This window comes from Polyodon spathula, chromosome 25, assembly GCF_017654505.1.
Source record: "Polyodon spathula isolate WHYD16114869_AA chromosome 25, ASM1765450v1, whole genome shotgun sequence".
NCBI classification, from domain to species: Eukaryota; Metazoa; Chordata; class Actinopteri; order Acipenseriformes; family Polyodontidae; genus Polyodon; species Polyodon spathula.
Window position 1 is genome coordinate 18,117,151 of NC_054558.1, and position 14,508 is coordinate 18,131,658.

General features: G+C 40.3%; 1 protein-coding gene across 11 annotated transcripts in view; it reads left to right on the forward strand.

The window, feature by feature from the left end:
* The window catches only part of LOC121299834 (calcineurin-binding protein cabin-1-like), a 69,468-nt gene that overhangs the window by 46,459 nt on the left and 8,501 nt on the right, over positions 1-14,508 (forward strand). For all 11 annotated transcript variants that reach the window (XM_041227957.1, XM_041227958.1, XM_041227960.1 and 8 more), the window contains 4 exons: positions 3,502-3,665; positions 4,223-4,319; positions 4,670-5,224; positions 10,117-10,191. In XM_041227957.1, coding sequence (XP_041083891.1) covers positions 3,502-3,665; positions 4,223-4,319; positions 4,670-5,224; positions 10,117-10,191 — 891 coding nt within the window. The remainder of the gene's footprint in view (positions 1-3,501; positions 3,666-4,222; positions 4,320-4,669; positions 5,225-10,116; positions 10,192-14,508) is intronic.

A 14,508-nucleotide genomic window follows, 5' to 3' on the forward strand; every position in this document is an offset into this window, starting at 1 on the left:
GGCAGTAGATTGGTTAAAGATGTTTTCTACTTTCTCAGCTGCACCTGCAAGGCTTCTAAAGCCTTGTGCAGTACTTTTATAGAAATGACCAACCATACCCAGCAATGATCTTGCATGTCGCTGTTTGAAAACTGAATAAGGTCATGGGTACACGCCCCGCGCTTCAGTGATAAGATGTTTCCAAACCTGTCTTGCACGTTCCAGGATCAGATAGTCGATTACCGTACTTCTCCAATTAAGTGATATTTATAGATGTGTACAAAAATGCTGTTTAGGAGTGCCTCAATTGTATACCCGACATACCGGCTGTATTGTCAACCCTCCAAACAGACACACATACAGGGCTGGCATGGTTTATGCATAATGGAAATGAGTGCTGATGAGTTCCTATGGAAACATGTGCTTAATTTAATAAATGCAATGTCTTTTGTTTGAAGCAGTGCAGACTAATTCAGATGGGTGTAGCTCAGTATCAGGGTCTGGGCTGCACTGCCTCCAAACCGTCCAGCTTAAACGTTTTTCTTCATTTAATGAATTCACTAAAGGCAGCAGAGTGATCTCTGACCTTTTTTTTTTTTTTTTTTTTTTTTTTTTTTTTTGGCCCAGTGTCGTGTATTCAAACCCCATCTCTACAAACCAGGCAGGCTGTGAAGAATAATAATAAAAATACAGGAAAATCTAATCTGAATGCCAAAGCAAAGGCCCAGTGCAAAGTAATTTGTCAGGTTCAGAGCACTGCCTAGTGTATTAGTGCACAAGAAGTACATCTATAAATAAATAAATAAATAAATAGGAGGCATTATTGCAAGCAACATTGTCTATCTGAAAACTGGGTAGCTGTTGAAGAGTCCTTTTATACTTGTTCATTACCACTGCTGTGTTGGGGAAGGAAGAACATACAGTATCTACCCCATTTATCAAACTCATTTCTTTTACTGTAATTGTACATTGTGGGATGTTACATTTCGGATTTTAGATACATTAACTGTAATTTGGTTGGAAATGAACAATCTGTGACGTGTGCGTTTGCAATTGTAAAGTTCCACTCTGAAGGCTAGACGACCCATTTTTCTAATCTTCTAATGGGTTTTAAGGTTTAAAAAACTGTATATTGGATTGAAAAACAGGTCTCTAGGGAGGAAGATGAGAGCTCACTTTCTTCATCTTCACAATCTTCTTCATCATCATAATGGTAGAGAATTGTAACGAACAGCAAGACTTAACTGATTTTCAGGACGTGCTTCTGTGCCAAAGTTCCACGTCTTTATCGAGCATTACAATTAACAAACGCCAACATTTTAAAATTAATATAAAAAATAACAAAATTAAAAAATCTGTGCTAACAATAGTGTTTTGAGTGATTCTCGGTGTCCACAGCAGTAGGTGTAGGAGGAAAATAAACACCTGTTCAAATGAGCTGACCCTCCACTCCCCCTCCACCAGCAGTAAAACACTGCAAATGGAGCCCAAAGAGACCAGCTTGGTGGCTGATGATGGCAGAGTAAAAACATGCTCAGACCAGGGATGGGGAAATAAGACCCCCATTGCATAGCAGTTTGATCCATGCCTGGTTTTACTAGAAGTTTTTTAATAAGACACACCTGTGCTTGTTACCTGTACACTGGAGCTAATCGGGTTCAAACCTGGAATGGGTGAAACTACTGTGCTATGGGAGTCTTATTCCCATCCCTGGCCCTGACGATGTTTGAGATTTCAGAAAACACTGTGGAATGTTAGACGTGCTGGGACTGAAATGCAAGCCTGTTTTTGAAAAGCTCTTGGTTTTGAACAGAGGAAGATTGTTTATCCTTACCTTGGGTACAGTAAAGAAATGGCCATGTGCAGCAGGACCCAGTCCAAGTCAGCCTGGTGTGCTCTCCAGTATAAACTAAAGTGAGTGCTTCAATACTTCCATCAAAATCTAGCCTAGAAAAGCAACCAAGAAAACTGGCAGTCATAGTTTTAGTGGATTTTTTAAAAAAAAATTTAAATTAATGAGTTCAGTAGCCATACTTCAGAGTAATCAACAAACAGCTTGTAAGGAGCTTGCAATGGGTATTTTTTTAATTGGTTTTAACAACACCAATACAGATATTTCAGCATGGCATTTTAAGCTGACAATCTTGTGTGTATACCATGTTTAGGAATACTACTATAGCGTTTGTAGTTGTATTGGAGTCTTTAAAGAAATTCTGTATCCACTGTGGCAGCTTGTGGAGGAGCCTCGCAGGGTCTTTTCCTGGGCTCCACAGCGCATCTGTTTAAGCTCCAGGGAAGGGAAAGCTTGCACCATTTGGGCTGCGACAAATTCCTTCATGTAAATACAGAGCTGGCTGGAAATGCATTTGAGTCGGCATTGGGGAAAAGCTACAACTCTTTTCCAAGCCTTGTCATGGAAAGCCAGCTGCATTGCAGAGTAGTTGCTGGGTTTAGTCAAAAACAGGGCAGAATGTGTAGCACTTCCCTTTCCCCAATGTAAACTGAAATGTGCAACGGGGTTCATATCTTGCTTTGCAGAAGTAACCTTCACTTGCAACATTAGCTTAGCAATTAGCATTTGCTGTAGGCCAGGTATAGCCTAGTCTGCTAATAAAAGGTAGGCTACAGGGTGAGCCTGTAGACTGTATTTAAGTGGATCTGTGTGTCCTCATTATAACACTGTAGTCAGGAGCCATAGTGGGAGAATGCCCTATACAGTATGTGTTCAGCCTTATGATGAGAACTGGCACTGGGGGAAATGGGGGGCCACTGCCACACTCTGAGCTACAGGTCAGACCAAGGGGTTTACAAAATCGGGTTGAGTGAAATGGGAATCATTTCCAGTCTTGGAAGTTACTGTGGGTTTTAGTAGTCCTGAGACCTAAACTGGAAAGGCCATTTTATTTGGAACAGTGTATCTCTTAACAGTGAAGCTAAGCAGATTATTTTGCAGTTGCTCAATCTGGTGCATGGCTTTCTTCTAATAAAAAAAAAAAAAACTGGAAGGGCATTCCCTGTGGAATGGCTCTGCCATCTAGGACCAGCCCGGCCTTTCCTTCCCAAGATTATGAGGAAACACATGATGGTTAATCTTCTCTCTCTGTCTCTGGACACTGCTTTCATTGTAGTTGATTTGGCTGGGGCTTTCCCAACTTTGCTCAGCACTGTGCTCCACCGTTGCCTTTGTGGTGCGTGACAATAAAGTGCCTGACATTTATTCAGTTTCCTTATTTTTTATTTATACAATTTGAGTATACAAATGCTCCAGAATTCAGCCCATGTACATTTGTAGAAATTGCAGAATCCTCACCTTTTTCAGACATAAGCAGCCTGTCCTCTATCGAAGTCTTTCAAATGTGCTCTAATGCTCATAGAAACAAAACTGACTTTAATACATAAGTGTACTAATGAATATAAATATCAGTGTGGGTCAAAGAGGTGTTTAGCTGCTATGGATGGAGTGACCCATTTAGAAATGTATTGAATGGTAAATCCACATTTATTTATTTCTTGTTTGTTTAGGGAATCTGGCGAATTCCAGTGGATGAAATCGATCGGCCAGGTAGCTTTGCGTCTCATATGAACCGCTCCATTGTTCTCCTATTAGAGGTTCTGTCTCAGCTCAAGGACCACAACACTCTGCTCAAAGTCTCGTTAATGCTCCAGAGGACGCCAGACCAGGGAAAGTGAGTACTTCCTCACTGAAATGTACAGGCTGGTTCCATAACAATGATTACATAGAAAGGTGTAAGAAGGTACTTCCCCCAAGATACCCCCAGAGAAATCCTGCTTTCCATCCGTTGTACAGCTAGGAGGAACTTTGCCAATGTCATCCGGTGAGCTAAGCTGGGCTGGGACCTATGATCTATGCTTACCGGAGAAAAATAAAGCTGGTGCTGATAGTTACAGAAGCGAATTCGCTAGCCCTTAATGCATTCATCCTCCAGGGTCTGGGTTCAGTTCTGCCCTTAGGCCTAGATTTTGGTACATCCCAAACCATCACTCAGTTCAGCCAAACAGCTTTGTTTAAGACTGGGCCTGTGTGAAGCAGGGCCTTGCTACAGGCAGGTAAGATCACAAGAGTAGGGGAACGCATCAGACTAAATATGCCTTTGATTCAGTGTACCGGTAGTGGAGGCTGTGTTACCTGAAACAAAACTGCAAAGAGGACAGCTCCTTGACATCTCGCCTATGATACCTGCCCCAATATTGATCTGCTATTGTCTGTCTGTCTGTCTTGTAGAAAATATTTGCGGGATGTGGATCGCCAGCTTCTTGCCAGGAGAGCTTTTTTCCTCAATGTGAAAGTGCTAGAGGACACTCTGAACAAACTAACTGGGGTAAAGAACAAGTTCCATGGTGTTTAGTGCAGAAGTGCCTGCACATAATGCTGTCATCGTATGAGAATTATTAATAGCATACAAGCCGAGTTCATAACATGAGCATCATATCCACTTTACAGCCACTATTGTTCTTGCAGATCCATTTTGTTTTATGTTTACAAAACCATTCTCGTGCTTGGTATTTCTTCAATGCCCATGTCTAGTTTTAATAATGTAACTTGAGTGTTTTAGCTGCTAGGACTTCTTTTGCTGTAAAGTGCTTTCTTCTAGGAACTGAAGCCACTTTGGAAGTGTACAGTAAAGTAGTTGTTTCACTAGATGTATTTTCTTTTATAATATTTTTACAGGTGTCAGAACAGCCCATTTCTGCCTTGTCACAGTCTTTGATGGGGGAGATGACGACGGACGTCTCTAACAAACCCAGCCCGGCCAAGCAGCAGACCGACAAGCTGGAGAAAGCAGAGAAAGCGGACGCCACGGGAGAACCAGCAAGACCAGGCTCTGAGGAGCCTATGGAGATGGAGGCTGGCCTCTGGCCGGAATCCAGCAAGGCAGACTCTGCTTGTCAATCTTTGGATGCAGACTTTTCAAAGGCTGAGGAGAATCTCCCAGAGGGCAGCAAGACCCCAGAACTCTCCCTGGAGGACTTGAGCATCAGTTCCAAGCAGCAGGCAACGGTGGCTGCAGTGGCTAAGGGCCTGCCCCAGGTAAGCTCTGGTGGGATGGAGACTGCCATCGTGAGGAGACCCAGCCGCAAGAGGAAGCTGCTGGAGGACACAGATTCAGGGAAGACGCTACTATTGGATGCCTACAGGGTGTGGCAACAGGGACAGAAAATCATGACCTACGACCTGGGCAGGATTGAGACGATCATGTCGGAGACGTACATGTTGATCAAACAGGTAACAACATTTATTTTGGTAACCGGTCTTTGGGGGCTATAAAGCATGTAAAAAGATGCAGTCGCAGGTTTAAAGAGCTTGACTAAAATCTAAATTTAAAAGGATTTTATGTCCCAATTAAAACGTGTGGACAAAATACAATGCAATATCTTTAAATAACATTTATGTTGACATAATGCCGGACTGAGACCAGATTAAGGATTGTGTTTATTTCTAATTAATTTGGCGACATGACTGAAATGAGAGAAATGAGAGTTCTACATTGAGGAATGTGTGTGGTATATTAAAGAACGTGTGATTCATGAAGAAGTTATGGAGGCACACAGCAAGTCTATTGTTGATCTGGGCTCTTTTAGCTTCCTGTTATAATCACTCGTTGCACCCCTTAGACTTAGACAGCCTTTTAAACAAGCATGGGTATGCCAGTATGTCCTTAGGTAGACACAGAGGTTTTAATGCATTTTCATCACCCTTGACTCACAGAAGCCTATTGTTAATAACAGTCAGTCATTTGAATCCAGCAGTTGCAGTGTTTAGAATTTTGCATTTTTCTGTTACATGGTATATCTCATTGTTGATGGTGTTCAAGCTTTGTTTGCTGAGCCGTGTGCTATGTAGGGTAACCAGTCTCCGTGGTGTTCATCAAACACAAACTAAAAAATAAATGTTTAAACATCATGTTGAAAAAGTTGTGGGGATACACACAGAGCAGAGGACAGTGTGTTATGACAAACTTATTATCTCTGTTCTGTAACAAGATAACATGTTACTTCCCCATTTCTGCACAAAATATGGCAAGATTCTGTAAAAGCTTCAATTGAGACCACAGAAATTTTGCAGATCTGTTACTTGAAATTGCTCCTGCAATCCTCTCGCAGTGTTTCCCTGGTTCTAAATCTGCCCAGTTCAGGCTTCTCTTAATGTTTTGCAGGCTCCTGTGGTGAAGCCCAGGGCATTCTGCCTCCTCCTCTTTGATCTTGCGCTTGACAAACTGCCCAGTGGAACCCTAGGTGGCCAATTTATTTCAGTGGTAATAAACTTCATTACAGCCTACCCTGCTGTTCCTGAAACATTCGCCATGATAAGCAGGGTAAACAGGCCAAAGTTTTAGTGAAACCAATGGAAGACATTTATTTATAGGTACAGTAATGACTGAGTGTTGCAATTAGCACAGAGTTGCTGCGGGTTCATCGTACCCATTACCTTGTACAAAATTCTGGAAACAATGATCACCTGGATTTTTCTTTAGGACTCTTTTTGATGGTGTGCTACTTTTTAAAAACTGTATATATGCAATAGCTAATCAGTATATTCATCAGGGAGTTTTAATTTTTATTGACCGACTGGCAACAAAGTGCTGTTTGTGTCACCCTGCTGTAGCTTCCAAGAAAGCTGTTGCCATAGGAACTGTACTGTTACTTACAGCTATTTTGAAGCAAGCACAAAGGCAAATCGTAACTGTTTATAAACAAGAAAGAAACGGCTTAGTTATAAGAAGGAACCGTTAGCCGTTTTCCATTCTGCCCGGACAATTTGTCTTTGCTTTTGCACTTGCTTCCAAATAGCGTACATAGACTCTGAAAAGCAAGCTTTGCGTCACTATTGTACCTCCGGTTACTTTTTGAAAGTATTCAGCTGAAGGGCACTTCCTTTTGTACCACACGTTGGCTGTGTAAACAATATTAGAACCCTTTATCTCTGTGGAGGTGCTGCTGAAAGAAAACCTTGCCTTTAGAAACACCAAGTGTTTATTGTTTCTTATCTAGGAAGCTTAGAGCGGTTCGATATTGTCCCGTCTGTGCAAACGGGGAAATTGCAAAAACTTATATAAACTTGCATGAACCATTTCAGGTTATAGCTTAGACACACATGGTGTTGCGTGTGATCTGAAAGGCCCGTCTAATTAACGTAGCTGACCTGGGAAATGTACGGTTTATTGCTCTGTAGTGAATAAACTTGCAGTGAACTTGCTAACGAGTTTAGTTTTAATGGTGAATGTCTATATGTTTAGTAATAAACCGATTCGTGTGCTGAGTAGTGCAAGTCGGTGCAGTGTAGCCCTGCGATCAGTTTCCGTGATTCAAATGCCATTACTTAAAGATTCCTGTGCTGTTGAAACCTGTGAAAATAATTAATCTGGCGATGAATCAGGATCATTTTTATGTGATTGTTGTCTCGCAGTAACGCTGAGCTAAAGACAGTGAGAGAGACTTGTAGTGACACGTTGGTCAGAGGAGGTTCTCTTGGTGGATGGTGTCTCGTTTGCCCCCTACACCCCCACCCCCCCCAGATCTCCTGGCAGATTAATGTTGTCTGACAGGTCCTTGGGTCCAGAGCCTCTGTTGACAGACAGCCTGTTATTTTGTCCTTCTATAAACCAAACAGTTGCAGTCTGGCTGCTACTACCGAAGTAGGTAATTGTTTGTGTCATCTACAGCTTTTATCTCAGAAAGTAAAACAGAAACAGTTTTGGTTTGTATGCAAAACGAAGTCTTATTTATTACAGTTCAATACTTAATCATCTTTGTAGCATTCATCGGCATAATGACAGTCATTCTCTGAGTAGTTTCAAGCTCATGGTATTGCTCCCAAGCTGTTTCTGTCTGACCCAGGTGTCTGTTTTCATCATGTTTGAAAAACTTATGGCCACAAACACTGAAAGATGACTTCCTGGTTAACCTGTGCCAAGTCAAAAATCTGAGATATGCACAAAGCATTGGACGATCTGATAGAAACAGTAACACAAAATTGAGAGGATTGTATTTTTTAATGTATGCAGGCTACCTAAATTTTAGAAGATTTGAACTGGAAAGGATAGTAGATTTGAATACGGTATGTTGGCAAAAGTCTGAGCTGATTTTAAATGCAGCACAGGACTCTCCGGTTGTGATGTGCATAGTGAGGGGTGCAGCTATGCAGCTCTGCAGGAAGGGAGGGGGGGTTCAGAGATCCTGTACTGCAGACCTGCAGGCACTGAATGAGTCGTAGTGTGTTAGTCTGTTCTCTATCTCTCTCTCCACGGAGTATACTAATGAGAAAAGATGGGTTTTCCCGAAGGGGCAGCTACTGTGTAGGAGAACAGCACTGGAATCTCCCCTACACTGTGTGCAACAGTGGCTCTATTCAATTAATCTAAACCACCTATGGCATTATTAAGACAAGAGCAAATGTATAAGGACAAAATATCTGGCTCATCAAAACGCAGTGGATGTCAGAAGGAGGGGGGCTGTCTCACATTTACACATTTCGGGGGTTACAGTGTCTTAACTTAAATTTGTTCTATAGTATGTCACATTTTATAATGAAAAACTCAGTGGACAAAGGGATTGAGGAGGTTCCTGTGGGAATGCTTATTTAAATAATATGCAACACAAATCTAAATTGTGTTGAAAATCCATCCTATACCTTGGATGCATGCAGGAAAGACTCCCACAGTTTGTTGTTCTACAGAAAATACAGTAAGAATAGTGGTATATTCTTACTATTTGAAACGAACATTGAAGCACATGAATTTGAAGACAAAAATCCAGGTCTGTGTTCGACATAAATTGCAGTTGATAAATATTATAAATAATTATCGTAACACCTTTTGTCTTGGCAAGTGATGTGTAGGACAGTAGGGATTAACAATAACATAAACAGGATCAAAGTGCAGCTTCAGCTTTGATAAGCGAGTCAGAATCGGGATACAGGTGGAGGCGTGCTTCACGCTTTTCAAACACTGGCCCAGCTTGCAAGGTGCATGTAAAGCATAGTGATCAACGTTTTGTTTTGTTGTGATCATAGTATTTTCTGTTATGAGGACTGAAATAAACGGAAACCAAAATGGTGAGATGTTTTTTTTTCTTTGTACAATGCTTCCTTTTCTAAAACATTTTGAAGAGTTTATTTAAGTTAAATGTGAGTTTAAAAAAAAAAAAAAAAAAGGCAGAAATAAACCACAGTGATGATATTATTTTATTAAAATGTGTCTTGCCACTTTGTTTCTTGTGCAGAAACCGCAATACCAGGGATAAAATAAAATAGTCTACATTTGTACTGTTTCTGCCTGAGAAATATTTTTCTGGAATAGATCATGGTAATTAATCTACACAGAAACACAACAGAGAAGCACACAGAACATATCATTGTAAGAGAAGTAATAAGGACAAAAAAAATTAAAGAAACAGGGATATATGATCTAATCCAAGGCTATTATTGTAGCATGGCCAGGTACTGCTGTAGATGAGTAGACGGGATCTGGAAAGTATGGGGATGATTGCTGAGAATACAATGGAGATTAAAATGGGCAAGTACATTAGTAGTAATAGTGCCTGTTACATAATACATATAGAGGTATTTAAGATTATATATATATCTAACATCATCCCTTTTTTTAGTATAGCTTGAAAAAAAACTCCCTCTCGACAGCAGTTACTGCATAATGTAATATTGCTTAATACTTGTCATTTTAAGGTTTAAATTAAGTGTTATATTACAGTACATGACTGAGTGATACATGCAGAGGGTATAACGCTTTCAGTATTTTTAGCTTCCTTGTTTATGGTGAATTGGTTATAATTGATCAGTTATTTTTTTAAGGCTTTTTTTTGTATGCATAAATGTATCGTCTACCGATATGTATATATTTGTAAAGTATTTATTCATTGGCACTCAGATTGTCTCAATTTTTTTTCATGTTTTACACCCAGCTGTGCATGAGTACCTGCACTTTTTTGTTGAGAATTTCACTCCTGGACATGGTCAACCATATATTAGCACCAAGGAAGTATGCATCTGTCGTAAGAAACAGAATTGACATTGAAAATAATAGCACTGTGCTCACTGCGAGAGGCTGTATATAATTCATCCAGTACAGCGCTTTTCATATTTGATTTCTCTTTTCTCTTCAGGTCGACGAAGATGCGGCTCTGGATCAAGCAGTGAAGTTCTGTCAGATACAAATGGCCACATCTACACAGAAGCAGGTAGGATGCCTTAAACTTGACGTGTTGCAGAACCTTTTATTACCTCCGACAGTATAATACCGCTGCCTGTATGTAAGCATGTCAGACTTTTTAGATAGAACAGCCAATCCAATTGTAATGAAACGTGGTGTAGACGTTCCGTACTCTCTGATTGGATGGGGTGGCAAAGTGAAACCTTCAACAACCAATCAACCAGATTTGATTAAACCTTGCTACTCGACCTGCCGATCTCTACAATGAGGTGTTTCTAACCCGGCTAGGTGAGATGCATGTCTTGTATGTTTATTTTTGTAAAATTGGCAAATTTAGTTTTGCCAATTGGTGATATCAGTCCATCTAGTTGCATGCAAGCCTCTTTTTTTTTCTAGGCAGACAGGTAATCATCCCTGAACTCGACATGCTCTCCAATACCTACTCTGCTCAATCTCGAAGGTATATCCCCAGAGGAACCAGCTTGTAGCTGTGATGGGTATTGCTACAGAACCTTGCCACATAGAGATAAATAGATTGAGTTGCAGTCTTGTTTAATGCAGACCTGCGGTGCAACAATAAACAGCCAGCTCAAGGTGGTAACATTAAGTAATGAGTTTTGTAATAATAAAAAAAACATCTGCCACCGTGTTCATTAAAGATTTAACGGCAGTGCTCCAGTGTTGTGGAGTCTGCCTCTGGCAGTGTTGTTGTTGTTGTTGTTGATTCTCCAGTCTGCACAGCCCTCCTAGTTTTTTATTATTGCTGTCAACCCGCTGCAGTGCCCATTACTTCAAGATTGAATTTAAACGTTTCCAAGGCAATCAGTCAGCCGCTGACTGTTGTTACATCTCCATTGCTTTCAATTGCCAGAGCTCAGATCTTAAATAAAAAAAAAAAATCTGAAATAAAGAGGATATGATTCAAGCAGCCCAGGAGCTGCCTCGCAGGGGTGAAGGGGTTCAGACAGCACATAGATTAAAAAAGAAATAAAATACAGCACCATTGATTTAGAAGGAAACTTAGATCCAGTGCACATCGTTACATTGTTGTCTAGCACAAAACCTTGCAATAGAGCAATGAGTTTATTATTATTTTCTTCTTTTTTTTTGTAGTTACTTGTTCTCCTGTGTGTGGTGTTTTATTGTAGAATAAAATGTAGAATCAGTAAATCTTTTCAAATATGCCATATAATCCCACTTGAATAGATTGCATTGATATTGTATTCTGGGTTTGATAACACTTTACATTGTCTCTAATTACTGTGTATTTATATAGTAGTTACTTAGTAAATACATGTGTACTTGCGCATAGTTGCAATGTACTTCTTTAACAAGTAAATCTTTTTGCACGATATAACCTTAACTCTAAACCTAACCCTTTTCTGATACAATTATGTACTTACATATATCATGCAAAAAGATTTACACATGAAGTACATTGTAAATATGTATAATAAAATTGTAATTAAGTACACACGTATTTACTACTGTAACGACTATGTAAATACACAGTAATCAGAGACATTTAATGGAAAGTGTTCTTAGGTTTTTATTTTTCATGAGTAGTGTCCCTCATGTCCTGAATGTATAGTAACTTTCTTTTTTCCCCACACAAACTTATTATAAGACGACAAAGGAAAGTAATTTACTAACCATCTCTTCTGTTAATTCAAATAATAATTCAGCAACTCTGAGTGTTGGTACATACTTCTGTCTCAGATGAACACGGTACGTCCGGCGCAGACCACTATAAAGCTGTACAGCTTCACTCTGGCCATGCCCCAAATGTTGAAATTTTTCAGCATTATACGACCCAATGCGATTTCAGATCGCAGATGCGGGAGAAAAGGCTGCACGACTTTCCAAGAAAGACAAACGTCGCAAGAGTGTGGATGACATAATTACGACCTGTGTTACAGGGTCAGAGACCTCAACTCCTGCCAGAAATGAGGTGGGAGTCTGAAGTCTCTTAACACAGTCATGACTTGGGAGTTGGTTCGCTTTGGGCATGGGGAACACCTCTCTTAGCTGTTGCTGCTCCTGTACGCAAGACCCAGTTGTTTTTGTTTTATTATTATTCTTTTGAAGCTATTTGACTTTTGACCTGTGGTGCTTAACTGTAAGTGTGCAGCGAGAGCAGCGAGTACCTTCAAGTGGTAAACCATGCAGTGTTTGATCTTGTAATTTTACATGAAGCTGCCGTCAACACTAACCTCAGACACAAATTCCCCGGATCAAGGGGTTTTCCATTCCCCTCGCAGGGCTTCCCCTTTTTATCTTTCTCAAATACTCCTTCTGTGTAACAGTTCAGGTGGCACCTTGCAATGTATTATCCCAATAATTTGCATATAAAGAAGTTCATCTTTTCCTAGTATCGAATCTTACCTCTTTGATAGCCAACTGTGCGTTCTGTAGTACTTTTTGCTTGGATCGTTGTTCGACCTGCTTACCAACTATTCCAGCTAAAAACTGCTTCTGAAAAGAATCCTCAAGACTGATTGTGGGGAAGCATTTTAGCCTTCTGCATTGAAGCCCGTTGGTTTACTAGTTCTCCAAAAGCCTTAGCAAAGGTCATTATTCATCATTCAGTATTAAAACTATGTATACATGACCTTTGTAAAATATACTCTCAGTGGAAAATCTAAAATAAAACCAGAAGAAATATTTATCTACCGCAATGACTTTTTTTAACCCACTTGTTTCATTACTCAGTGCAACAATGGGGGCAAAACAATTTGCGCAATTAACAAAGACAGACAAAAGGAATTCCCCAGTACGGGACTGAGTTCTTTTGAGGTTCAAATCTGTCGAATCATTTTTCAGTTGGTAGCAGGTATTGGTGTCTGGTTGTGTTAATATAGAATCATTCGACAAGGAAAGGTAAAACTGGGCTTTACTGGGTAAAGGCTAAACAGACGAATGTGGTGTGGTTCCCTGGGTCTTGAAGGCTTGCAGCATCATTTCAGTGGATCTCGAAGATCTCATCAGGCAACAGTGTGTTCATGTCCTCAGAGACATCGTGAGGCTTTCCTCTAACCAGTGCCATGGTGGTAAAACTAAGATCTAAAGAGTGATACGATTGGGTTGAATCTGTAATGTAAAGTCTTCAGATTTCATTATTATTAGTAGTATTTGAAAAACATAGGGAGTGAACAAGTTTGACAAAACAAAAATTGACACTAAACATGAACATAAAGTTCTCTAGTTGATCAAAAAGTTCCCCTCAACAGTAGGACTCATGTTTCCCTTAAACGATATGTCACTCGGTGGTGCGCACTAGTAAAAACAGGACTGCTCTGTTACATAACGTTGAGTTTGTAGTTATAACAGTTGGAAGGTGAGTCATGTTCCTGGTACAGCACCTCGTGGGGAAGTGGTTTCTCGTAGTTAGTGAGGCCTGGTTACCGTATCACACTCTCCAGGTTACTGGCAGGTTGTTACAGCAGCCAGATGGGTTTGGGGAGGGGGTGAAACTTGCTGATGTGTGTTAGCAAACCAAGAATATTAATTGTCTCTCAGCTGAATCGAAGAAATGGCTCAACACAATAATCGTGACTCACCAGTTGTAAGACACGCTTTTATGGGGTGTCAAGGAGTAACGGTGGCGTTGCTAGAATTGTAGTACCCCAAGTTGATAAATACTTTATATATGTGATAGATAGTGAAGAACAATGTAATAGTGTGGCATTTTAGAGCAAAAGGAATATAGCGGAGCCTCATGTATTTGCATATATCACATGACTTAAATTGTGCATTTAGAGAACTCCTTCCCGAATTGTGATTAACACTGTAACGTTCTTTAGCGCTTGATATTGAGAGAATCACAATCTGGGGTTATGCCTGTCTGTGTGTCAGTCTTGCTTTTATTACAGACACCTACAGTGAATGTAGGTCATCACAGTACTTTCTCTTGGTACCAATAGCTCTGATTTTGTAGTTAGAGCTGTGGAGAAGGGTGTGTGTTCCTAACATACAAATTGTAATCAAAAAGGACTTCTCGTGTTCTTTTAAAGCTGTGCAGGACTAGTATTGTAAAATGAATTAACGAGCACAGCCGCTGCTCCGCTCTGTAGAATAGCTGGACTGCATTAGCATCTCTCAAGGGATTCAGCATCCTCATTCTGTCTTTTTAAAGCTCTGGAAATCATAATAAACCCAGCCTGTGAAAACAAGTTTCACGTCTGCAGCGCTGGAAGAATCACATTTTTTGACTTGGTTGTTAACCAGGCAACCACAATAAAATAGCACTGGGCTTCAGTATCTACCTCTCATTACAAGCTTTTACATAATTCTTATTCTTGACAAGTACGTATGGTTGTTTTTAAAAAGTACCCTAGCCATGTAG